Source organism: Zosterops lateralis (assembly GCF_965231275.1).
Source record: "Zosterops lateralis genome assembly, chromosome: 15".
Taxonomy (NCBI): Eukaryota; Metazoa; Chordata; class Aves; order Passeriformes; family Zosteropidae; genus Zosterops; species Zosterops lateralis.
Genome location: NC_139775.1, coordinates 4,386,083 through 4,410,754, shown reverse-complemented (window position 1 = coordinate 4,410,754; position 24,672 = coordinate 4,386,083). Strand labels below are relative to the sequence as shown.

General features: G+C 42.6%; 1 protein-coding gene across 2 annotated transcripts in view; it reads right to left on the bottom strand.

The window, feature by feature from the left end:
- PRKAR1B (protein kinase cAMP-dependent type I regulatory subunit beta) overlaps positions 1 to 24,672 on the bottom strand; it is a 93,014-nt gene that overhangs the window by 24,113 nt on the left and 44,229 nt on the right. For both annotated transcript variants that reach the window (XM_083872425.1, XM_083872426.1), the window contains exons 5-7: positions 16,831 to 16,892; positions 16,009 to 16,055; positions 8,015 to 8,173 (exon numbers count right to left, since the gene is read on the bottom strand). In XM_083872425.1, coding sequence (XP_083728551.1) covers positions 8,015 to 8,173; positions 16,009 to 16,055; positions 16,831 to 16,892 — 268 coding nt within the window. The remainder of the gene's footprint in view (positions 1 to 8,014; positions 8,174 to 16,008; positions 16,056 to 16,830; positions 16,893 to 24,672) is intronic.

The following is a 24,672-nucleotide window of genomic DNA, read 5'->3' as shown; positions in this document are numbered from 1 at the left end:
TGAAGGTGATTCATGTAGGAATAATTATGATGAAATTTTACCAATATGAAAACAACAACTGTATCCTGAATTCCTTCTGCAGTGACACAAAAGACTCATAAAGAAATTCTTCCCAGGTACCAAAGAGGAACTCCAGGACCTGCCTTGGTCCTGTGCAGTTTGTCCCATGCTGGTGACACCTGGGGGTGTCATTTCACCTGGGGATGTCAAAGGCTGCCTGGTGCCTCCTACTCAAATCTACAAGGCACAACACAAGGATAATACATTGATCTTCTCAGGACAAGGAAAACAAAGATGCCATCTATTCACAGACCGGGCAGAAAGGATGGAACCAAATGTCACTGTCTGCCATAGAAAAAGCTACTTCTCTATTCCTCCTCCTCTGAGTGACCACCTGTGAGTGCTGGGAAAGTGGGGATAGAGAAGGGAAAAGGAGAAGAAACACTTTGCCCCTATGGTATGAAGGCATTGAGAAGTGTTTTGGGTGTGAAAATGGGAATGGCTGGTGTATCCAAGGGCAGTGATATAACTAAGAATTAAATAATACCCCTCCTCCTGCAACCACTCCCAAAGCACCATGAATCCTTCCAGCAGCATCAACAGGCTTCGGCTCAAACCAAAGCACCAGCTGGAGCTGAGAGTGCTCTCCTCTGGGACAGCTCCCGTTTGTACCCTTGTCCTGGGGTCACCCCTGCTCCCAAAGAGCCCCAGCACCATGTGGAGCTGCCACTCCCCCCAGGTAGCTGTGGCTCAGCAGCAGCAGCAGCTCCCCCTGCGCACCCCGGCCGTGACTCGGGGCTGGTGATGACAGTTGTGCTCAGCGATAGCATCGCTAACCCTCGTCTGACCCCTCTGTCTGACTGACTTGGTTCTCAACCTCGGGGGGCCCCGGCAGCATTTGAAGTGCCAGAAAGAAAAAAAAAAAAAATTAAAAAAAAAAAAAGTAGAGAACTTCAAACACAGGAGGCTCTGCAAACCACGCCAGCTTCTGACAGCTCGCTGGGAGACAAAGAATGGAAAACTGGACACTGCACAGTTGTTGCTTTCCTCCCTGCAATCGAGTGGAAGCGAGAGCAGCAAAATTGACAGCTGTGGAAAAGCAGATTGGTGGTTTAGTTTGATGGGCTGGGACACCCAGGGACAGATGTGGAAAATGCTTTTTAAATGACTTGTGGACACAGATGAATTTTAAGAAGCAGTAATCAGCAGCCATAAGTGATGCCTGACCATGGCTTTGAGTATTTAGAGATGCAGACAAGACCCAGGAAGGTGGGAATTGCAGCCATCCCACCTGGCCCAGAGAGGAAGAGCCCAGCACTTCCTACAGGAACACGAGTGTGTTATGCCTTGGCTAAACTAAGCCAGGGCAGGCATATGGAATCTACAGTGAAGACCAGTGCAAAAGCAAAACTGAAGTGGAAATAATTAATTGAATGTGCTGTTACAATTGTTTGTATTGTCATAGGATCTAGAACCTCTCTTAATGCATAGGTACACTGACTTAAATATCCTCTGTCTCAGAATGATCCCACAGGGGTGAGGGAGAACATGGGCCCAGGGAAGAACTAGTGAAACTAGTGCAACTGGGGCTTAGGGCTGCTGTTGCACTGAAACCCAAGGTGACCCAGCTTATGGCTCCTGACTCATCCTGCAGGATGGCTCCATCCCTCCTTCCCTCCCTCTCTCCTGGAGAAGACAAACAGCAGCCTCTGGGGTGGCAGGAGCCACCCAATAGCAGAGCTTCACCCAGGCAGGCACAGGAGCTTTCTCTGCTTTTTCAGAGCATCTCAGACTGGATCCAGGTTGGCACAACCAGGTCCCAAATTCAATTCCAGGTAATAGGAGAAGCCTGACTCACCTTTATACACATTGTTTTAACTCGAGTGTGTTTTCCTTCTCCAGCTCTCACGAGCAGAGTGAGGGAAAGGATTTGGAGAGATCAGTACTGTAGTTCAAGCTAAAAACAACCCAGCAGTGGAATTACAGCCAAGGAACTCTGTGTTTATTTCCACTGTTATTAACCATCTTTTCTCCCATGAAACAGAGAGAGAAATAGAATCATAGGATCATAGAGTGGCCGGGGTTGGAAGGGACCTTAAAGATCATCTAGTTCCTTCACACCTTCTTTGGCCAGCCTGATATTCCTCTCATCCCCACCCAGACATAATGTCACTTCTGATATTCTTTTTAAATTTGTTTAGTTGTTTTACCCAAATTGCTGAGGCCAGGAGTATGAACAGCATCACAATCTCCTCTCCTACCCTACAGGTACCTTCTACAGAAGTGCCAACCTGTGCATTCCCTGGCACAGGTACTGAGCCTTTCCCATGCAATATTTTCATGGATCTTCTAAAAGCAGCAGCAATTAAGACAGTACCAACATTTACAGACTAGGAGATGCTGAAAGTTCATCAGAGCAAGAAAATAACAAGAAAGGATCTTGAGACGTTAGAAATGGGATTAGAAAATAATAGAATAGCATCCATTTGGAAAATACAACTAATAAGAATAAATTAAAATTCCAAAGCAGAGATGTTTGACATGCAGAAGACCTGCAAGTTGTAAAGCTGAAAGAGATTCACAGACAGGAGGTGAGACCTGCATCAGACTGCAACAAAACACAGCCAAGGCTATTTTGGTCTGCACAGGCAAAGATATCATCCAGGAATGAAGTTTAGAGGCTCCATCTCCGTGGCTCAGATGTGACGGCGCCTGGTGTGCTACATTCTGTCTCGGTACCTCTTCTCCAGAAATGTGCTCCCAAATCCAACAGAGCTTGAAGAAATGCTAAAACACTCAGGGAGAGCTGATAAGGAAGGAGCAAAACAAATCCAGTCTGTATTTGTTAGCTCAGTGCTGGGACATAAGGTATGTCATCCTCATAGCTAGCATGCACTGTGGCAAGGGTTTTAAGTAGACGGTGATAATTATCTACAGATATATGACAGAAAGAGAGGGCAATTCAGTACAGCATAACTTGACATAACTCAAAGTAATGGGAAAAAATTAAGAAAATCTAATTTAAGATCAATACCAGAAAAGTTTTCCATTGAAGGAATTATTCTCTCGCAGAAAAGTTTCCCAAGGGAAGGGGTAGAAATCTTGCAGCTTAAGTCAGATAAAAACAATAGTAAATGTACATGAATAATTCTGCACTGGCAGGGTACTTGATGGCATGTTTTAAAAGTCTTTATTAATTCTGCTTTTTTCTAACCTATTAATATCTTATTTCAATAGTCGCTGCTTCTCCCTCTCCCTCCTCTCCTTTGTTCACTTTCTCCCTGGTTCTGAGCTGTCAGGCACAAGCTCATCTCCTTAAAGGCAGTGGCTCCCATTAACTACAAAGCCTCATTAATATTCTAAGCTGCAGTGCTCCTCCCTGAGACAGTCCCAAGGAGAAACAAGATCAAATCCACACAGAAAAGGCCTCAAAGCCATTTTTATGACCATTTAATGTTGCAAGCCCTAGGCTTAGCTTGGGCAATACAGAGGCTGGGGAGAACAAATGCCCCAGAGATTGTAACAGGTCCTGTTGAGTTCCTACTCAGCATCTGTTTCATCTCATTTCCAACCGACCTTTCCCTGTTTTCTTCCATTTTTTCCTCTCATTCCACCAGTCCAATCTTTCTTTGTCCCTCCAGCACTCTTTGTGTCTTGCTTCCAATTCATTTTTCCAGGTGGAGCTGATTGAGTCCTTCCTAGAAATCCCCACCTTCAGTAAGAAGCCAAACAAATGTCTACTGAGAGGCAAAGCATGACTCAAGTTTCAAAAGAAGGGTTATCCTGGCAGGAGGTACCATAATGGACTTCAGGACTGCACAGCCCCATTTAATCCCTGATTAAGCTGTTCCTGAATGATGCTTTGGGTGTACATTCCTGCTGGAGCATGAAAGAAAGAGTCCCTGTGCATTCTGGCCATGGACACCAGGCAGCCCACACGGTCCTGGTGCTCTGTGCCACAGATGTCAGGTGGATTGTAGCCTTTGGAGTTGCTTTATGCTTTGGCCACCACACAACCTACATTTTATGGCAACCCAAAATCCTCCTGACTTTATTTTATCTCAGCTGAAAAAACCCCTGCTTGTTAAAGAATTTGTTCTTGGGTTCAAAGCTGTAAAAAGCTGGTAGAAGAAACCCAAAATTGCATAAATAAAATGAAGTGTAACATTAGGAACTGACTATCCTTGATTTGTCACGACTTACAAACCAATGCCATAATTCACTTTCTGTGAGCAGTTTGCCAGATAGGCCAAATGTATTGAATCCCACACAGCTCCACTCTCAGAGCCAGGTATCTTGGGCCATGGAAACTAAAGGGAAGTAAAATTATCCTGGATCAAGGCCTCCCAAAGAATAAATTGCAAGAAATTAGTACTTCAGATTTTCTCAGTCTGGGAACTGAATTGTCTAGGGGATCAACCTGATGTTGGGATACAGACATTTGCTTCTCTGGTATTTGTGGTATTTGCTATATTTAGAATACAAATATTGTACTACCCTGGGATGCTCTCCATTCCATGATGCTCTTGAATCCAAATTGCAAAGAAGAGGGCAGAAACTGAATTCCATGAGAAGCCTATGGCAGAAAAAACCCCTTTGCTCTCTCTCAGAAGAATGTAAGTAAATAAATTTTGAATATATACACAAGTGTGTGTGTCTGTGCCCATGTGCACACACACACAGAGAACATATACATAAAAGAATTTGCAGCAGAGTGAAAAGTATGTAACCCAGCAGAGATGATTCTATGAAATAAATGGAACACACAGATGGACAGATAATTTGTGAGTGTACCACAGAGGGAACCCATTGAAGAGGTTTTTCGTACCCCACCTAATACAATGAATTTCAGGGGGTTAAAACTTTGTCAAGGACTGCAGTGAAAGCCAAGCAATTTCACTGCACATTCTGACAAAAAGACCTATCCCAACATTAACAATCATCACAGCTGCTAAAACAAACTTGAATGTGACCTTCAAGCCATCAGGGTACCTAAGCTGAGAAAATGAAATATAAAGAAATGTGTCTGTTTCAACAAACCTCCTCCAGGACAGGCTAAATAATAAATGGATGACAACTGTAACTAAAAGCCAGCAGGAACTTTCTGCATCAGCCTTTGTCCATCCATAAAAAGGAAACCCCAAACTCCAAACCTCCTGAGATACATTTTATTCATACCATAAACCAGTCAGGATCAATGAGACACTTAAGTGGGGAAAATGGCACTAAGCAGAAATAAAACCAAGAAATTATTAAATGGACCAAAATAGCACCTGCAAGGAGAAATGAGGTGGAGAGTCAAGTGTCTCATGGCAGGATAAAATCTAAAAGGCAAGTGTGGATCTGAAGGCATGATTTGCAAATAAATATTTACAACTCAAATAAAATTTCAACACTTGACTGAGAAAACACGGGGCTGGTCATGGCAGGGAAGGAATGCAGACAAGAGAAATAACTATCTGGGGTTATGGAAGGGCTGTATCTGACTACAGCAAAAATCTTTGGGAGAAAAAGGTCATTTATTCCTTGGACAAAAGGATTTACAACCAGAAAATAAGAACAGAGAAACCTGGCTGCTCCCAAGTTTTGAAACCATCTTAAATTAGGTATTTCCTAAGCATTACTACTCCTTATTGAAAGGCAGAAGCGTTTCTACATTCAAAATACCCAGTTAGAGGCTCACTGGGAGGAAACCACGTTTCTGGGAGTTGAGAGGCAGCTGCTACTGCACTTGAACTGAGCACAGCAAAAGCAGCCCCATAATGCTGGAGTCAGCTTCAAGAATGAAATGCAGCCACTGAAACATGATGTAATTAATTCTTAGGCTTGGGGAAATGTGCAGAGAGCCACTGTAACCTGCCCTCACACGACTGCACAAAGACAGGTGTCTCATTTCACCTACAGCAATGAAATTATCCACCCTGCACTTACAAATAAATGGGAAGATGACAGGATTCATTCAGTGTGGATGGGTAAATTGCATTCACCATGGGCTGCATTTAAAATTGGACATTTTCTATACCTGCAGCAAATAATTTACCATGAAATATTTCCTATCTGAGTACTGGGAATACTACAGTAATGCTGTCTGGGTATCTAACACAGTGCAATAGACCACCAATTTTTAGTGGCCTGAACTGTGAAAAAAACCCACAAGAAGCAAGAGAGGGAGAGAAATATATCCATGCCAATCAAAAGGTCTCATCAACTGCAGAAACTGAGCTTGCTAGGTAAGGCACAGCAGGCACTGGTCCAGAGAACATGTAAATTAATTTGAGAAACACTTAGCACTACACTGGAATCAAACAGAAGTACAACCATAATGTATGTACAACCAAAACTAGTATTAAAAACACAGTCTTCTCCACTTGAGACTTTAAATCCTTTTACCAAAGTCCTGTCTCTGCATCAAATATTCATTTCTGAAGTGTGCTATCAGATGATAATGGACACATGACCAAACCTGACAGCTCACAGGGCTGGTTGATTTTAGGTGCCTCTAGTTCCATCAACACTGAAATCACCTCCAGGCTGCAAAGCCTGTGAACCCGTCCCTTCAATTTCTTTCCACAAGCTTACAGGCAGCTGCAGAAAGCACTTCTTAAAAGCCAAGGAATATGTGCCTTGTCCTGACATTTGTTTCCTTCCTACATTCCTTCACTTTTGAATTTTGGATTCTTTCTTGTAGTTTGCAGGTTCATCACACCAGTCATCCCATACCCCCCTCCACTGCATCCTTTTAGGGCAAGGAACAAATCATTGGGTGTGCCTCTTACATCTCTTTAGAAATTCTGCTCTGTGTTTTAGGACTACCTCTGCCTGCCTGTACTGGGAACCTTTCAACACTATTCATCCTGCTTACCCACGAGAGGGAAGACAAAACACTTTTCATAATTATTCCTCTCTTTTGTCCTGGAGCCATTAGGCTGAGTATTTTGGGAGAGAATAAATTTCTATCAGCTGTACTCTCCCAAATGCCAGTGTGATGTTTGTTTATGTGACTCTGAACTGAGCCCATGAAATAGGGAGTGAACACCAGCAGTGCTCATATAGACACCCAACAGTCATCACACAAAGATCACTTTTACACTGCTGCTTAAGAATTAATCATTTAAGGGGAAAATCTACTCAGTTCTCTTGCTGGTTTTTCTGTTTTCTATAACACCCACTGGAAATACAGATGATCTCAAAATTGTTAGTCTGAGAGCACAGTGTCATTTCCTTCAGATCAGAATGGAACAATGCTGCTTTTAGAGACAAGTCCTATTGAGAAATAAGCTTTGCATAGAGTAATGCCTGTTAATTATCAAAAAGAAAGGAATATTTTATGGAGAAGGAAGATATGCACATGGACATTGGAAACAAACTCATAAAAAAGTTATGACTTTGCTGAAGTTAATTATCTGTCAGAGTTTCCATTATAAACTCAGCACTGAAGAACCAACAGCAAATCCATAAGCTAGCACACGCCCCAGGTGCCACAAAGGTCTGCAGAGCTCTGCTGCAGGGCTGGGGGAGTTTGAAAGGGGCAGACCAATGAATCATTAGCAGCTACAACCCCGTGGTATGTGTGCCTGGGTGCTGCCTAGCAAAGATGGAGGGCACAGTCCAAGCAAGACTTTTTATTATTTTAGTGGAGCTGGATTTACTTTCTATCACCTGCCTTAAGGAATGTAATACAAGATCAGACAAAGACTTCACAGGCAAGGGGTGCTGCTGAGAGATATTTCCAGGCTCACGATAAGGAGAGGATTTGCATTTGGTGGGTAACAGAGGCCTCCTGAGGTTTTCATTCACAGAACAGTTATGCATAATGTTTCTCAATTGCATTTCTGACTCAGCCTTTCTGCTGAATCCTGTCCCCTTTTCTTTCAGTTCACTTCATTCAGTCGCTCAGTGGTTTTGTCGTGTCCGCTCACTTTCACGCGGAAGCACCAGAGTGCTCTGAACACAGAACTGCAGAAGAAAGTGAAAAACACCAACCCCACAGGGAAGCCCTTGCCCACAAACTCACCATCAGGATGCGTCTGTAGCTGTCTCTGTCAATGCCCCAGAGCTTCAGGTCTGTCTTGGCCTTGACAGTGGCAGCCCGGGGGGTTCCATAGATCAGCGCCAGCTCCCCGAAGCTGCCTCCTTCTCCAATGCTGGTCACCCACTCCCCGTTGACATAAACCTACCACAACACAAGGCAAAAGAAGAAAAAAGCAGTTTGGGAACTTAGTTGGAGTTGTCTCCTAACTGCCAACTACCTAAAAGGCTGTTAGCAGTTTCCTTTCTAATTGTCAGTGTTGGGGACACAGAAGGAAAACAAGAGCGTGACACTTCCGACGGTTGGTCCCCAAAGAGGGGAACAACCTGCTCTGTGGACAGAATTTCAAGTTGTCTTGCTTCAGTACAATGACTTTATTTACTCTCTGGGTTTTCAGCTCCCATGGTTAGCTGGCATCATGTTTTCCCTCTTGTGTTCAAGGCTCAGGCAGTCAACAAGCAGAACTGTCACAACTTTGGCTTTTTATTAACACTGTCAGACTTGAAAGGAACGAGGTTTGTTGATATGTGTAATGAGGATTACTGAAATGTGCCATGGCCATGAAATGAAAAACAGTCAAAACAAGGAAATATCTTTTGAAAAGGAACTTTTTTTTTTCCTTCCCTAAGCTTTGTGCCTCCAAAACCCATTTAAATGTAACTATATAGATCTTATCCCTTAGTGAAGATTACTAAGGGCTTTGGACTTGAGAAGCTCTAAGCAGAATTACCCTTGAACATCAGCTCTAGAGAACTCAGGAAGCAGAGTTTGACTCACATCTTATTTAGGTACTATATCCTCTTGGAACATGGTATGGATTGATACCACTATTGCCATATTTTTCCTGGATGATGTTTAATTTGAGAAAAATTCCTGCACTTGAGTGCTATGTGGCGTTTTCCCTGGAGAAAGGGGACTCGTGCAGGTGTTTTCTGCTGGGTAGCTTTTTCCTCACTATTTATTGATGAACAATGCTGCTTATGAGCCATAAGAGTGCATGCAAAGGCTGCTGTGGACTGTGCATTCTGCAGCTTGCTATAAACCACATAATAAACCATTGCTATTCTGTCACTGTGCCTGTGAGTTTGGAGGGCAGGAAAGGCTGGGGGCATTTACTCAGTGCAGAATATAGCCCAACCTGCTACAGACCAGTAACAGCAGAAATCAACCAGTATTCCATTGGCTTGGAAATTCTGTGAAGAAAAATTATATGAAAAAAGAGGTAGGTGTTCTCATCTTAAGCAGAAAAGTATTGCAGAGGCAAAGACCATAACCTGACACCAATTGCTGAGTAATAAACTAGCAGTTTTTTAAAAATGCATGAATTAGAGCTGCGCTCAAGCTGGGCATGAGAAAAGATGGTGACCAAAATAAATGAACTGGGATCAAAACTCAACAACCTGTCAGTATTAATTTTAATTCCATCTTCGTTTTATGATGAAAATACAGCTGGAATCAATCCCAATTCATCTTCACCATGTTCAGTTAAGGTTTGCTCCAGCTCCTACTGATGTCAGTGAAATGCTGGTTCAGTAGGAGATGAATGAGGCCACGAAGCAGTTCAGCTGACCAAGAAACCTCTTGGGTATCAGCTGAAAAGGAGCAGCTGAACTCCAGGCAATGCGGTGGCTCCTGGTTCTCCTGGAACATCTGAGGATTAAGGAGCTTAAAAATAAAGAGTAAAAATAATCCCAAACAGGCAGGTGGTTAAAGACTGCCAAGAAAAAGCTGAAGCCACAAAAGCTAAAACTTCATTTCATCACCATGACAGGATGAATGTCACTCAGGAGAATATCACACAAGAGAACAGCAACAGCCTTCCCTTTCAAACTTTCACACTCACCACAGAAAGAAAATCTCACAGAACATTGAATATACTTTTGATTCTCCTCATGATGAAAAAATGAAAGAAAAAAAAAAGTTTTAAAAAAGCCAGGCAAACCCAAGCAGTTTCCTGGTGAAACGAGCGGGTAATTCTGTGGCTTCTTTTTTTTTTTTTTTTTATGAGACAGGCAGGAGAAATGGATGAATAAAATGAGGATTCTGAAAGGCTTGCGACATAGTGAGAATGAATGAACATTTCTAAACTCTATTAGCTCATTGCAAAAATTGCCCAGATGCATATTTGACTGCAGGGATACCCTCCTTCTGCAGGAATTTCACTGGATGGATTGATGGGGTTTGTCACACTACAGTAATCCATGTGTCCTCAATAAAAAGTCTCAGGGATGGTGGGTAAAATCTGAACTGCAATGGGTTTTGGATCACATCCTGAACGTAGCTGACATGGTACCCTTGACTCTTTTTCAGCACACCAAAAATACATGTGTATGTGTAGAGTACATGCTCTTCTGCTGAACACAGATTTTGTTACTGCAGAAGGGTCTGAATTATAAGCAGGAAAATAAACTTATTCCAACACATATTTTTTAAGCAACATGGTGACATTTCTTGTTAAAGCAGTGTGCAGGATGTGACTGCAACCCAGAGAGGGGAATTATGCTGGTAAAACTCAAGGCTGAGCAAGTGAAGGATGGACATTTAATGTAGCACAGTTGTTATTTAGAGAGGCTACTACTGAACTGCTCCAAGACTCCTTTCGTTTTGCTATCTTACTTGACAAGACTGTACAAAACATGTTTGACATCTCTCCCTAAACAGTTTATGCAACTGGTCATTCCTCCACCCTAAGGGTGTCAGGTTTAAAGTGCTCTGAGGTGACACCAAATCACTGATCTGACAGTCTTTGGGCCCAGCACTCACTCCCCCAGTAAAATGTCATTTCGAATATCAGTCTCTGAAAAAGAAAACAGTTTGAGAATAAGTTGTTTTCTAGAAGCAAAACCATTGGACTTCATTCTCTGCAAAGGCCTAAGTCAACACTCAGCTTCTGTGTTGGTGATGAAGTTAAAGTGCATTGATGGCACACTACAAAGCCATCCTGGCCTTTAACAGAGTTCAGCTCCACTATAAATCCCTTTAAAATAGATTTTTTAAAAAGAAGTGGAAAGGAAAGAAGTTCTGTTTGTAAGGTGTGGGAAGCAAAGCTATTTTAGGCTCAGAACAGCTTATGAAAGTCGATTTTATATGGCAGCAGCTCAGATGATCTCCCTATTTATCCTAAAAAAATGCTGGGCTGAGGTTTTGGCTGTGCCAGTTTTAGGCATTTGTGAACTCTCACCAAAGTGGTGAGTACATAAATGAATTATTCCTAATTGTCACTTGACCTGCCAGTCCCAGATCCATAATAGCTGGAACCTTCTTTCATGCAGCTGAAGAGGAAAAGTAGAAGTGCAGATGCCCAAATATGACCAAGTCATCAGGACCATCTGCGTTCCACAGAGCAAAAGTACTTTAGATTTTCATTGTTTGTTTATCTAATATGAACACTGCAATTTCTAGGGGCTTCAGAATCACAAATTTTGGTTCATTTCATTATCTTTTTAGGAGGCAAATGGGCTGTGATATCCTTGGGCACTAACTGTGAAAGAAGTTGCAGAGTCACAGGAATGAATCTGGGCCTCCCTCATCTTCACGTTCTTCTTCTGGAGATGCAGAAAGGAACCTCACCACGAGCATTTTACCTTGAAGGCAGGATAGGAACACCTATCTCTGAGCTTCACTGGAGTGAATTTATCCTTCTTTAATTTTGTATTGCTGATTTCAAGTTAACTTCTAGGTTTATTTTTTTGTGTTTTGTTTTGGTTTGGTTTGGTTTGGTTTGGTTTGGTTTGGTTTGGTTTGGTTTGGTTTGTTTGGGGTTTTTTTTTGTTTTTGTTTTGGTTGGTTGGTTTTGGATTTTTTTTGGAGGGGGGGTTGGTGGGTTTCTGGGGAGGGGGTTTTGGGGGTTTTTGTATGATTTTGGTTTCGGTTTTTGGGGGGTTTTTTGGGTTTGTTTGTTTCTTGTTTTTTGTTGTTGTTGCTGTTGTTTGTGCTGCCACTTTGTGATCTGTGTGGACAATCTAATTTATTCCAGGCATGGCAATTCTTGTGTCTTAAATCCCCTCTCTTGTATCTGTTTGTAATAACTTGTGCTTTGTGTCTTGTCAAGCCTTAATAGATGTTATCCAAAAATGAAGATGAGCATTTATTCTTGGGAAAATGAACAAGCCTAAGACATGAAGGATATTTTTATGTGGCTGGTTTTCTCAAAGACAGTGTTTTATTTGTAAGTTTGAATTTGAACAAATGAACTTGGAGACTGCCTCAAGAATCCTTAAAAGTTCAAGTTGAAAAACTCCAAACTTTAAAATGTTCTGCTTCAAATTTCAAAAGGCAACCTTTTAATTTCAGAAAAATCATTGATGATGGAAGAATTTAAACTAGAAGCAATCTATGGAATCTGACCATTAAATATAAATAGTTTTAAAATCCAACAGTATTCTCACATAAAACACTGTGTAATTTTCATCTTTGTATACACAAATTAGACAGTTTGTATATAGAAATAAGGGCTTCAGGAAGATTTGACCTACAATCAAGAGATAATTTTATCTATTGTCCCCAACATTCATGTATAGGTTCCCATAGAGATTTATACAGTCAATACAGAAATTTAAGAAAAAAACACTGAAAAGTTTTCATTTTGATTTTCACCATACTACAGCTTGGCTGCTGTTGTCTTACAAGAAGAAAATCTGAGAATGCCTGTAGAGAAAGTTGCTGTGACATTAAATAGAATAGGAAGTTCCTGGGTCTAAAAAAAAAATACATCTGTTTGAAAAGGGCAGTCGGCGGTGCTTTTTAAAGTAAAAAATGTGAGGTTATGAGATCAAAATAACAAACAGGAAGTCACTTTATACTTAGAAATATGGATTAGAGATTTTTGCAAGTCATATTTTAGCAGGTACTTTCAACATCTTTACTGGAAACTATAATTTAAGTCCTGCCAGCTCCGTTTTGGCTCAAGCTCACATTTGTCTGAGCAAGAAAAGCTTCCAGTCGATGAGTGACCTCTAAGACTTCAAAGTTTGTGCCATCATCTACCTCGTGTGCACTGGACCCAAGTGCAGGGACAGGCCATGAGAGAAAATTCCCCTCAACCCTGATATGCTAAGGAGGAAGACTGTGACTAGTAATACAACAAAGACAGCTTTGGTCAAAGTGTACCTGGAGAGGAAAGCCCCATGTTTTCCAAGACCTACCTCTTCCTCATTCTAAAATCCTTCTTTTACATATGAAAATTTGTGCCCTTCCCTTGGCCCACAGAAGAAAATGTACAGATATTTTATTCTGTGCTAACAGGGCTTGTTTATACTCTAAGAAAATGTAAGACTTGAGAACGAAGTGCTGTTATATTAAATATATATATATTTTATGGTGCTTCTAATTTGACTCAGATTATTTTGTAAGGGAAAATTTTAGAAAGTTCTTACTTAGTCTTTGGAGTGTCTGAGCCAAAACTCGAATAAAAATTACTTTTACATGCTGCAGCTTTTTAAAGCTCAAAACACCACACACTGATGTTGTTATTCTCACTTTGTTGGTGGTTTCTGTTTGGTTTTGGTTGCTTGGTTGATAGATTTTATTGGGTTTATTTTTTTTGGTTTTGTCATGACTCTTCCATGGGCAGGGATTTTATGATGACACTTGTGACCTCCTTTTGGTCTGTGTATGGAAAAATCTGGGTGCTTATCAGTGATGATGACCCCAGAGTAAACTGCTCCTTGAATCCACCACTCCTGGTATTCCTGCCACTCCCAAGCAGATCAGAGAATGGCACAGAGACCCTGTCCAGGGGTTAGAGCCTCTGTGCACGTGCCAACACCAGCTGAACCAGGCAGAAAATGGCTCGAGGCTCCAAGTCTCGGGGTCAATTGTCTCCACTCCAAGTCACTTTATTTTTTCTTGGAGAAGCATGGAAGCATGCCAAAGAAGTATCTGGCAAGGCTTAAATGAACAGCAGCTCGCTTACTAGAGGCCTGGGGTTTCCTCAGACAGCAAGGATTCCAGCCATTCTGCCCAGAAAGTGGCAGAATTCTTGTGGGGAGCACCACATACGGGGTGATGGTGCATGCCCAGGGGCTCTGGAGGTGCTGCCTTACAAAGGAGAAACTCACCCTGCACTGGTGCCCTGGTACAGGCTTTGCTGCAAGGGGAAAGCTGGGATCACCTCCCTGCAGCTTCCCAGTTAATGCAGGGAAATGCCAGCATGCAGCTCCTGCAGGAGCAAACGCCCCATGCCTTGCACAGCATCTTGCGCTGGAATTCAGGGGGTGTTTGGGCTGAAATTTAAGGAAAAGCTTAGGGAAGAGAAAGAACCCAGCTGAGCAGATGGGGAGAGCAGTGGAAAGGTGCATCAGGAGGCACCTTGGGGAGTGCTGAGTGGGGCAGTGTGAGAGCTGGTCACAGGAGAGTTTGGCCAGACACGGATGGTCAGAAGCTGTGCTGGTCTCTGGACAAACACAGTCCAGGTACATTTTTAACTCTTGTTGGGAAGTATTTGTCCCACAGGTGATGTCTGTGCATGTCTCTGGTGTCAGGGTGACATGGTGATGGATCTGTCCATTTTAATCTGTCCTAGCAGCTATAGGCTGACTTGAGGGGCGTAGGGAGTGATAATGCTCATGAAATCAAAGTTGCACGCTGCTCAATGAAACTCTATTTTGTCACTGTTTTTTTAAGAGCAATATGTGCCTACAAAATGTTAACTCTTTTGCAATTAATTGCAAGGAGTTTGCAAACTGTTTTCTGATGTCATTCAGCCCCTCACTATCCCTGAGCTGAACACTGAAGAAAGCTTTCTTAAAGGTGTTGAGAGAGGACAAATTATTTTTAAAGAGGATTAATCTATAACTTCAACATGTGCATTTGCGTGCTTGCGGGTCTGATTCAAAGCCAGCGAACTCATTTAGCTCCCTATCGGTCCCAAGCCAATTATTTTAAAACTAAATTTTAACACTGTTCTATAAATATTGCCCTTTTATTTTCTGGCCCTGTGGATGTGGCAGTGTTTGCTGTGGAGAGGGCTGTCTGATAGGAACAGTGAGTCAGACGGATTTCCTGAGGAGCAACTTCCAGAGGCAGAGGCAGCATGTGAGGTTTCCCAATTCCCAACAATACCAATTAGATGGTCTCCTGACACAAACACACCGCTAAAAGAAAATAACTTTCACTAAAATAACTCTGTGCCTCCTGCCTGGATTTAAAATAAATCACCTTCTTCTTTAAATATGCCAAACCAAGCTCATGTGGGCATCTGAAGAGCAAAGCTGCTAATGAGCAAGTCTGTCCTACCCAAGGACTGTGGGTACATAAGATGTGTGTAGGAATTGCAGCTAAACTGCAAAAGGGTGAGTTTCATATGGGAGAGGAATGACAGGAGATGAGCAGTTTATGATTTGGAAGGCAGGTTCAGAAAGAAGCTTCTTTTCAAAGACTTGCTGATTTAACCACTGCATACTCCTGTAAACATTTTGTGGTCTAACAGATCACTTTACACTTATAATAATCCTTGCTTTATTAATATGCTGCATTGTTCTTATATTTGGACCTAATTTTGAAAGCAAATTAAGGTTTCTAAGATGAAACTCACTGCCTGAGGCTGTATCTCAATTTATGGAAAAAGAAAACCCAAACAAAACAAAAACAAACAACATATGAGCTAAGCTAACTGATTAAAGAAAATATTTTCTTTATGGTTGATCTGAACCCTCAGGTGCATTCCAGCATGGTGGCCTGCTCTGCCAAAGGCTGCACACCTCCAGGTGTGGTTAGGGCTCTGAAGATAATGTCATTTGCTTGGTTTTGATACCGTTTTCCTGCTTGGAATGGACAAATAAGCTAGGATGTAACACATGCCAAATTGAAAATTATGAACAAATAATGCAACAAAAACAAAGTAATGAAACCAATCCCGTGAAAACTAGTTCAAGAAGAAAGGAGACAGACCCACAGCACATGGCTCAAGCTCTCTGCCAATGCACACACTTTTATTCTGTGGCTTCAAAATAAATATTATACTGCAAGAGCATACTTACATCCACCTCGCCTTGGTCAATCACATAGAAGTTGTCTCCCTCATCACCTGGAAGCAAAATACAAAAGGTGATTGTTTCCTGAAGGTCTGCCAAGCTATCCAATAACTTCCTGCCCTGAATTTAATCCTGTACATATTTGCACAGGTTTGTACACCAGATTACTTACAGAGAGATTAATTTTCTGAAACATCCTCGCTTATTTGCCTTCATAAATCAAAGTATCACTATGATTTCCTGCTATTAATGCCTTTCAATTGCATTAATTTATCTCTTTTGATTGATTCAATACTTCATTCAGGGTAAACACTCAAGAGGTTTTAATATAGCCTGAGGGTAATGAAGTCCTCCACAACGTGCTGCAGGCATGCAGGTAAGTTGCCAAGTGTGATAACTCTGATACAGCACAATGAGGTGTTGAATATTCCCAACAACCATAAAAATATTTTCCATCTCTAATTACTCTCAGCTTGCCTGTGCCACCCTTATGCATCCTGAGCTGGGGTTTACTTCCTGACTATCTTCAGTTAAGGAATGAACATTTTAATTCTGTTAATTCTGTTTAATTCTGAATGAACATTTTAAGTGCTGTTTATCTACATTGACTGTAGTCCTTTGAAACCCCAGAGATCCACCAGAGTGGGGTTGTCTGCATGTGCAGCAAGAGACCTGCATCCATGGACTTATCATATAGCTGCACACTTGGAGGCCTTTGGAATATGGTTATTCTTCCCACTAAGCAAAGAGAGTGAAATCTCAAATGGAGAAATGTGAATTACAGGGCCCTAGCAAACACTCAGGAGGAAAAATGACAGGAAGAATTACCCTGTTGTATGACTGTTTCTCCTGCGATGTGTGTGACAGGGAACATGGCATCAAATATGTCACTGGAAAAAAAAAAAGAAACACTTATTAACAAATCAGACCTATTCCTTATCTAGCCAATAGACCTACCTTCATTGTTTATTTAGCTTTTGTTAACAGACTTTGCAGAAAAAGGAAAGGAAAACATTAGCTGTAACTGGAAAGTGAACCCCTGCTCGGCAAGAAATCAAAATAACTTGTTAGGCACAAGCTGTGGTTTAAAACTGAGACCATGACTTGGTGTATGCTGTTTTGAAAGAACTCCTGAATTGTATGGCGAAAGGCTCCTCTAACAGCAGTGCACAAACTGGCCAGCCTGAGTCCTGTGTTGTCTAAACAGAGAGACTTCAGATTTTCAGCTGTGATGGGTTTGTGGCCCAGCAGTGACTGCCAGATGCCCAAACGGGAGCTCTCCTCTTCTGAACATCTGGCCTTGCATTTACAAGCAAAACCTGTTCCACAGTAACAGAGCACATTTGGAAAGGTAGTTGGCTCTAAATTAATGTAGCATAAGAGCTGGCAGGAGATTGCACTCACAGTGCAGAAGAGGCCAAACTCTGAAAATCTCGTCGAGTTACTTGCGAGGAGGGAATCCAAGCGATGCTACAGAAAGAGGGGAGCTGCAGAAGAGCCTGGTGCTCATTAATCACAGCTGAATTACACACCTTTCCACGTCTCCAGCTCGCTGTCACATCGCCTTAAAAGGCCAGGCAGAGCAGTGGGGATGGGAACACACCCTGCACCAACACTTCGGGCAACGTGCCCAAAGTCAGTCCTTTGTTTATTGAGGGAGACAGCAGGCTCTGTGGAGCCAGGGCTTCCTTTCCCCACATCAGATTTTGGGGAACTTATTTTCAGAAGCATGAACCACATCGAGACGGGCACTCCCCACCTTTCTTCCCCTTCCTATGCATCAGCCTCAAGGGCTAAAGGAAATAGCTCCCCAACAAAAAACAAAAGGCAGCAAGAGGGGATTGTTAACTGCTCTCTTCCCTGGTCTGGCCTCCAATGGTCCATCCAGGGACCACTGATGACAGTGCTGAGATGAAAGACTTCAGTCTGGAGTGGAGAAAGGACCTCACACACACAGCTACACAAACAGGTTAGAAACAACCTAAAATCTTCATCAAAATAGGCAGACGATCAGCCACCAAATCCATGAAACCTATGTTACATTTCAATGCCTTATATGGGAAATGCATATTGTAAAATCCCATTATTAGCTTATTTCCTGTTCAGCTGTTCCAGACTTTATTCAGGCTCAGTTCTAGGAAATGTTTCACTCCTAAGTTCAAATTGCTCATGTCTTTCCTCTTCATCAGTCTGAATATTTTTGCTCAGGATCACAGCTCTGCGTCAGCACCACTTGTAGGAGAACTGGGAGATTTCAAACCAGGCACCTCCCGCAGCACCTGCAAGGGATGCTCAGCCCATGGCCTATATATAACAAAATGATATATTTTACTCCAGTTGTTTTCATCAGGCCTACTCCTGCTATTCCTACTGACATTCAGGAAACACCTCCACCATGGATACAAAGCCTGCTCCGCGGCATCCAAGAGAAACCTCTTCCCCACCTCATTCTGAGCCCCAATGCAAAGACCTACAACAAATTATTTTGAAAAGTCTCTGGCCCTTACTCCTAAATCCACTAAGCTCATTTTTCTGATCTTACATAGGTTCAGCATTTCTCCACTTCAAGGGATTTCTCTGCTGGCAGAAACCATCTGCCTGGTACAGACAGATCTCTGGAGCTGGTCCCTGTGCCCCAGCTGGAACTGGGAGCTGAGGTTCCAGGGGATGGGGAAAGTGCCACACTGGTGGTGCCGAACTGGAACAGCCACCAAGGGACCTCATGTCCATGAGGGAAGTCCAGTTGTTCCTCAGCAGCTCTGGGACTGGGAATTCAGTGACAGAGCTCGTTTGCCTCCCTCTGGTTTCACCTTGGCTGTGCCAGGGCTCCTCACTGAGCTCTGAGAACAGTTCTGCAGCCTGCAGAGCATTTGCTGAGGAAAAAGCTCTCTGTGAGGCAGAAAGTCTTCAATGTGATACATCCAAAAATAGGTACAACACGGTGAATATCAATAACCAAACCAAAATGTGCTGTTTGAGCAAACTTGGAAACTTTTCCTTTTTTTAAAAATAGAAATACAGAGGAAATAACTACCCACAGTTTCACCCTTTCATCCTTGTTTTAATCCTCTATTTTATTTATAACTTAACAATTGACTGTACAAACAGTGCCCAATAAATTATGTATAGCGCTGCACCCTCCTCCAAAATGTTCCACATTTTATTTCTACATCACCTCAGTTTTATCATAAAAAAGAACAAAACAACCCTTTTTAAAACTCACAGACTAAAACTTTCAGCTGCCATTGTAATGAACCCAAAGTCTATTAGCAGCAACAGCAGATGTACCCCAAAACTGCTGTGTAGGAGAACAGCAGTGTAAATATGTACCCCATATATGATAGGGTGAAATCTTAATCTTATTTCAGTGAAGTCTTAATCTTATTAGACCAAAACTTGGATTTTTAAAGAGATCTTTGAAAGACATATCATCAAAAATAATTCTGAATTACATATGAGCACATAGACACACAAGGCACCCAAAGTTATGGTGATGTTGATTTGCAGCTCCAAAGTTCCAAAGTGAAACCAGGGCATGTCTTTGATATAAATGTAAGCAACAAATAATATCACAACTGTCAGTGAAAACACACCACCATGTTCCTTTTCTGCTGGAGAATTACTGCTCTTAATTGATATGGTCAGGCCAAGATCTCTCACAGTGATTAATGAGTTGAAGTGTTTCTGCTTTTGGATGCTCAATTTGAGATTCATTAAACATCCTCAGATCTCCAATGATATGGATCAGCAGGCAGCCTCAAAGTGTCTCAGCCTACAAGGCAGCCAAGAACTGGGCCTTTTAGAATGGCACCAAAGAAAACCAACCTTCTGGAAATTATCACCTCCTAAAGTACCAAATGCTTAAGATCCCTACAGGAAATCTGCCTTTTGATTCAGTTCAGACTAAGTGTAGAATGAGTTTGGAAATTTTTATTCCCTCTATCTTCAGTGCCTGAAATAAACGCAAAAATGTCACAAGGCTCAATATACCAAAATACTTCAAAATTTTGAAGTATTCGTTCCTGAACCAAGCCAAAATCTGGAACTGCAAAACACCAGACCTATTTTCCATCCCCCTAATAAAGGTCTAATGCTGGCATATTCAGTTCAAGCCATGTGTTCCTGGGCCTGTACTATGTAGAGAAAACAAGCTTTAAATACTGAATAAGTTGAGTAAGTGGTGCTTGCTAAAGGCATAAACAATACAGCCAAGGCCAAAAATATGGTCTGTTGTTTTTCCCTGTACCACGCACTTGTTTATAAGACATCCAAAATCATTCTCTGGCCATTACAGCAAAAAACAGCCCTTACAAACACAGTGCTGCAACCAAGCGGAGACTGTAACTACAGCTCTGCAAAAGTAGGTGTATTTCTAGTGTTTGAAGGGTTTTTTAAATAATTAGGGCCAAACACATGCAAACACATTCCTAACAACCACATTTTTTTTCCCCAAGCACAAGCAAGTTTAATTCTAGCACAAACAGAAAGCCAGAAAACCAGTAGTTAAGTCTTCAAACGTTGAGCTACCATGATTTCATCTTCTGTCTGAGCTGCAGCACCAAGAACACAGCAGCCTCTGTCTCCTGCCCCTGCACTGTTGACACCGACCGTGCTCGCAATGCTGTGTGCTCAACTGATATGGAAATGGTTTGATTTTTTGCCAGGATTTTTATGATTGTGCTGTAAATGAGAACTGCTCAGAGGGATTTCTTAATTTTCTTGACCATGTATCATTTGCCCTCTTTCCAGATGACTTATTCAGGTGACGGATGAAGAAAATAGGGCACCAGTTCTGAAGCTGTTGTTTCACAACCAAGAGCTGCACTGCACCCAGCGTGTCCCAGGCTCAGCATCAGCACTTGGAGAGCCCTTTTTCACCCTCTCCAAAGCCAAAGATTTTGACAGGCTTTGCAATGTTTTTGAAACCTTCCCCACCTCCTCCCAGAGGATCTATATCTGGTTGCTCTTGGGAGCCAAGCATTGGTTCCAATCAGAAGATAACAGGAGCAATTTTTTGGCTTGGAAGTGTAGTTGCAGGTGGGATTGTATGTACCCAAATATCCATGTTTAGATCCAAAGGGGGACACTAGCAGGACACCACTAAGAATTTCCAGGGGTATTTCTGCACATTTGCAACCTTTTGCTAGTGTCACTCAAAAACAAATCACAAGAAAAGATTGTGAGCAGCAGAGAACATACAGGGAGCAGTGAACTAACCCAGCAAAGTGAAACCAAGAAATGCGTTCAGACATGAAATCTCTATCTATTCAATCAAAAAATACCAGCTGTCTGCTTAGGGAATATCAAAATTTAGAAGACTTTTTTTTTAAAAGGTCAAACATATCAAAGGCTTGCAGCAAGTTTTAACACATAAAGTGTCTTCCATGAGTGTACATGGAATTGCAAACAACTGCAATCAGATCTGGAATCACAGGGGCTGATCCTCTGCTCTCTGGCATCTCTGATGACTCCTGGCCACCTGGCCAGGTTGAGCCAATTCCCTTCTGAAGCCAAGAAGGCAAACTGCACTCAGACCAATGAGACTGCAGCTATTTAGACCAGAAAAGGCTCTATCACAGTGATTGCAGAATAAATATAATGAAACACTTTGCTGGTTTAATTCAGTAGCATTTTATGGACCCCATTTGCCAAGAAGCAAATGCCTGTGCTAAGAGGAAGCCAGTGGAGAAGGCAGGGCCAAGGGGTTCTCTTTCTCACGAGAAAAAGTGAGTGATAAAAATAAATCATCTCATCTGCTTTTACACCGAGGCCTCTTGGAGTCAACGTAGAATAAGAGATAGAAAAAAAAAAATGATGTGCACTGTGGGTAATATAGCACTGGCAATAGACAACTGAGAAGAAGCTTGTTAAAACAAAACGAGAGAAAGAGAATTCCAAGCACTTTCAGAACCAGACCATGGCAATGGCCAAAATAGGGAAACTATGTAAGACAATTTATCAGTTTCACAATCAGATTTCTTTCCAGCCCTTGCTGTGCTGAATGCATTGCAGGGAAGGAAAAATGGAAGAGACAAAATGTATACGTGTTAGGCAAAAATGGAAAATCCTCACTGTACCTGCAGGTTATAATTTGTCAAGAGTTCAATCAGAACAATTTCATTGTGCAGGCAGCCTCAGAAAGCCTTCAATGTTTGTGCTATGCAGTTTTTCCCTCTTTTGCTATCTCTCTGGCAAAACAAAGCCAGCCCTGTGTTGTTGAGGACAGCTTTAAAAGATATGGAGTAGTTCTGGCATAATTCAACAAAAGACACGCAACATTTTCTCGGAATGAGGCTGCCCTAGCAGCAAGATTCAAGTATTTTAAACCTTTCCCACTTACATACCTTTAAAGTTTAGTAAACAGAGTTGATAGTAACTCCACCTCCCTTTAGCTGTAGCTTTGGGTTCTATCAGGGATGGGGGAGAAGGAGGGGGGGTGTTTGGGGTTTTCTTATGTACTTCTGAGATTTTCTTCTGATTCATTTCCTGAAAAGACAACATCTTTCTAGCAACTGTTCTAACAACAGGTCCTCCTGCTCTGCAAGGATGAAGAGCATAAAATTTAAACCAGACTGGCTTCAATAAACATCTGTATAGTGAGGGAATAAACAGAGTACTTTACCACTGAATAAATTGCAAGGGTTTCTGCTATGTGTAAGTACAAGACTCCAATCCATACTCCTTGTTCCTAGGAATGCTGCAAGTCCTTGCTAACGTACAATACTGGAACCACCAGGAACCATTATTATGATTTACTGACTACTGAGAATAAAAGCATTGCAACCAGGTAAAAGAAAAAAATCTTTTTTGGAGGTATTTAAAATTACCAGCCCCGAGGTTACAATTGCTGTAATCAAATATGTGGTGTGGCAGGCATATGCCTAAGAGAGAGTCAGTACTGAGCCTTAACAAAAACATTAGCCATCTGCTTCTGTTAATTTCTTTCCCTGTTAGGGCAGCAACAAATTAATTATTGTGGCATCCAAAGTTATTAACAATTTAGAATATTTAATTATTTCATCATAATGGCTGATGATTCGTTATTATTACAATTAAGACATGCATTGATTTTACCATAATGATCATATAAATTGGACATGAGAGGACATTGTGAATAGAAGGTTAACACTAAAGTCCATGTCTAATTCCATAACATTTATTAAGTCACAGGTCCACATAACTAACAGACACATGAAACAGAAAAAAACCCCAAAAATTTATCATCTTTCATTTCTGTGAAGTATTTCCATTTTTACTGTTTTATGAAGTCCCTTTATAGGTTCATTAATTATTACACCCAATGAACAGAGTACAGCTTTATGGGCAGAGCATCAATTCATTTTACAGGCTCTGTACATCTGTACATGCCAATGGGTCACATCATCTTCCACAGGTTAACAGCAGCTTCCAGAGAGAGTTTCTGCAGGGATCTTCATATGGAAAGTTGTCTGCCATAAGAGGTGCAGAGACTACTGCAATAAGAGGTAAAAAAGGGAACAAACAATGTGGCTCAAGGACAGGACCCAATGCCAAACCCTGCTTTGGATTTTTTTCCCTCTCACCCCTCCCTCAGAAGCATCACTTCATTGAAGCCACACTGCCAAGCCTGGCTTGTACCACACTTGTCCCACAGGCAGGGCTTGGTGGAAATATAACTCAGGTCCACTTCTTGCTCTCCCCTCCACCTTAACCCTTCCCAAAGCTGAGGGAAGAGCCACAGTTCCTTCAGCTAGCCCCTGTTCCAGGTCTGTCACCACTTGCCCAGGAAGCCCCGTGGCAGGGCAGGCACTGGGTGCTGGGAGGCAGAGGAGGAACATTGCACAGTGTGGATGTTCAGCCCCAGCCCAAAGCCAGGCTCAGGCACAGGACACCCCTTGGAGCAGCCCCAGCTCCCCAGAGTCTTCCACAGCAGACCAATTCCATAGGTTTCAATGTTCAAGAATAACTGCAGGCTGGGCTGTATCTCCAGGACTGCAGCCAGCAGATTGAAGGAGTTGATTATCTCCCTCTGTTCAGCCCCTCCTGGACAGCCTGGAGTAAGTTTTGGGCTCCCTCATACCAGAAAGACATTGATATACTGGAGCAAGCCCACAGTGCCCATCAAAATGGTCCAGCCTGGAGCATAGAGCAGATGAAGAGAAAGGGGGGAACTGTGTTTGGTCTCTTCTGAAAACAGGATCAGGGAGCTCTCACTGCTGTTGAGACAACAGGCACGACTGGAAACAGAGGGAATTACCACCTGATCGAGAGGGGAAAAAAAAAATAATCCCGATGAGGGTGGTCAGAGCCTGCAGAGGGGCCCAGGGAAGGGGATTGTTTCCAGGCTGGGCAGGGCTGTGGGTGAGAGCAGCCAGCTCTGTGCAGCTTTGGCTTGGAGCAGGAGCTGGGAGCAGGGATGTCTGCGAGCCCCGTCCACCTGCCGGGAGCGCAGGGCTTGGCACGGGGCTGCTCCCGATGAGAGGGATGGGGAGCTGCCCCAGGGCAGGGATGAGGAGCTGCCCCAGGGAAGGGATGAGGAGCTGCCCCAGAGGGAGGGATGAGGAGCTGCCCCAGGGAAGGGATGAGGAGCTGCCCCAGAGGGAGGGATGAGGAGCTGCCCCAGGGAAGGGATGAGGAGCTGCCCCAGAGGGAGGGATGAGGAGCTGCTCCAGGGGGGGAGGGATGAGGAGC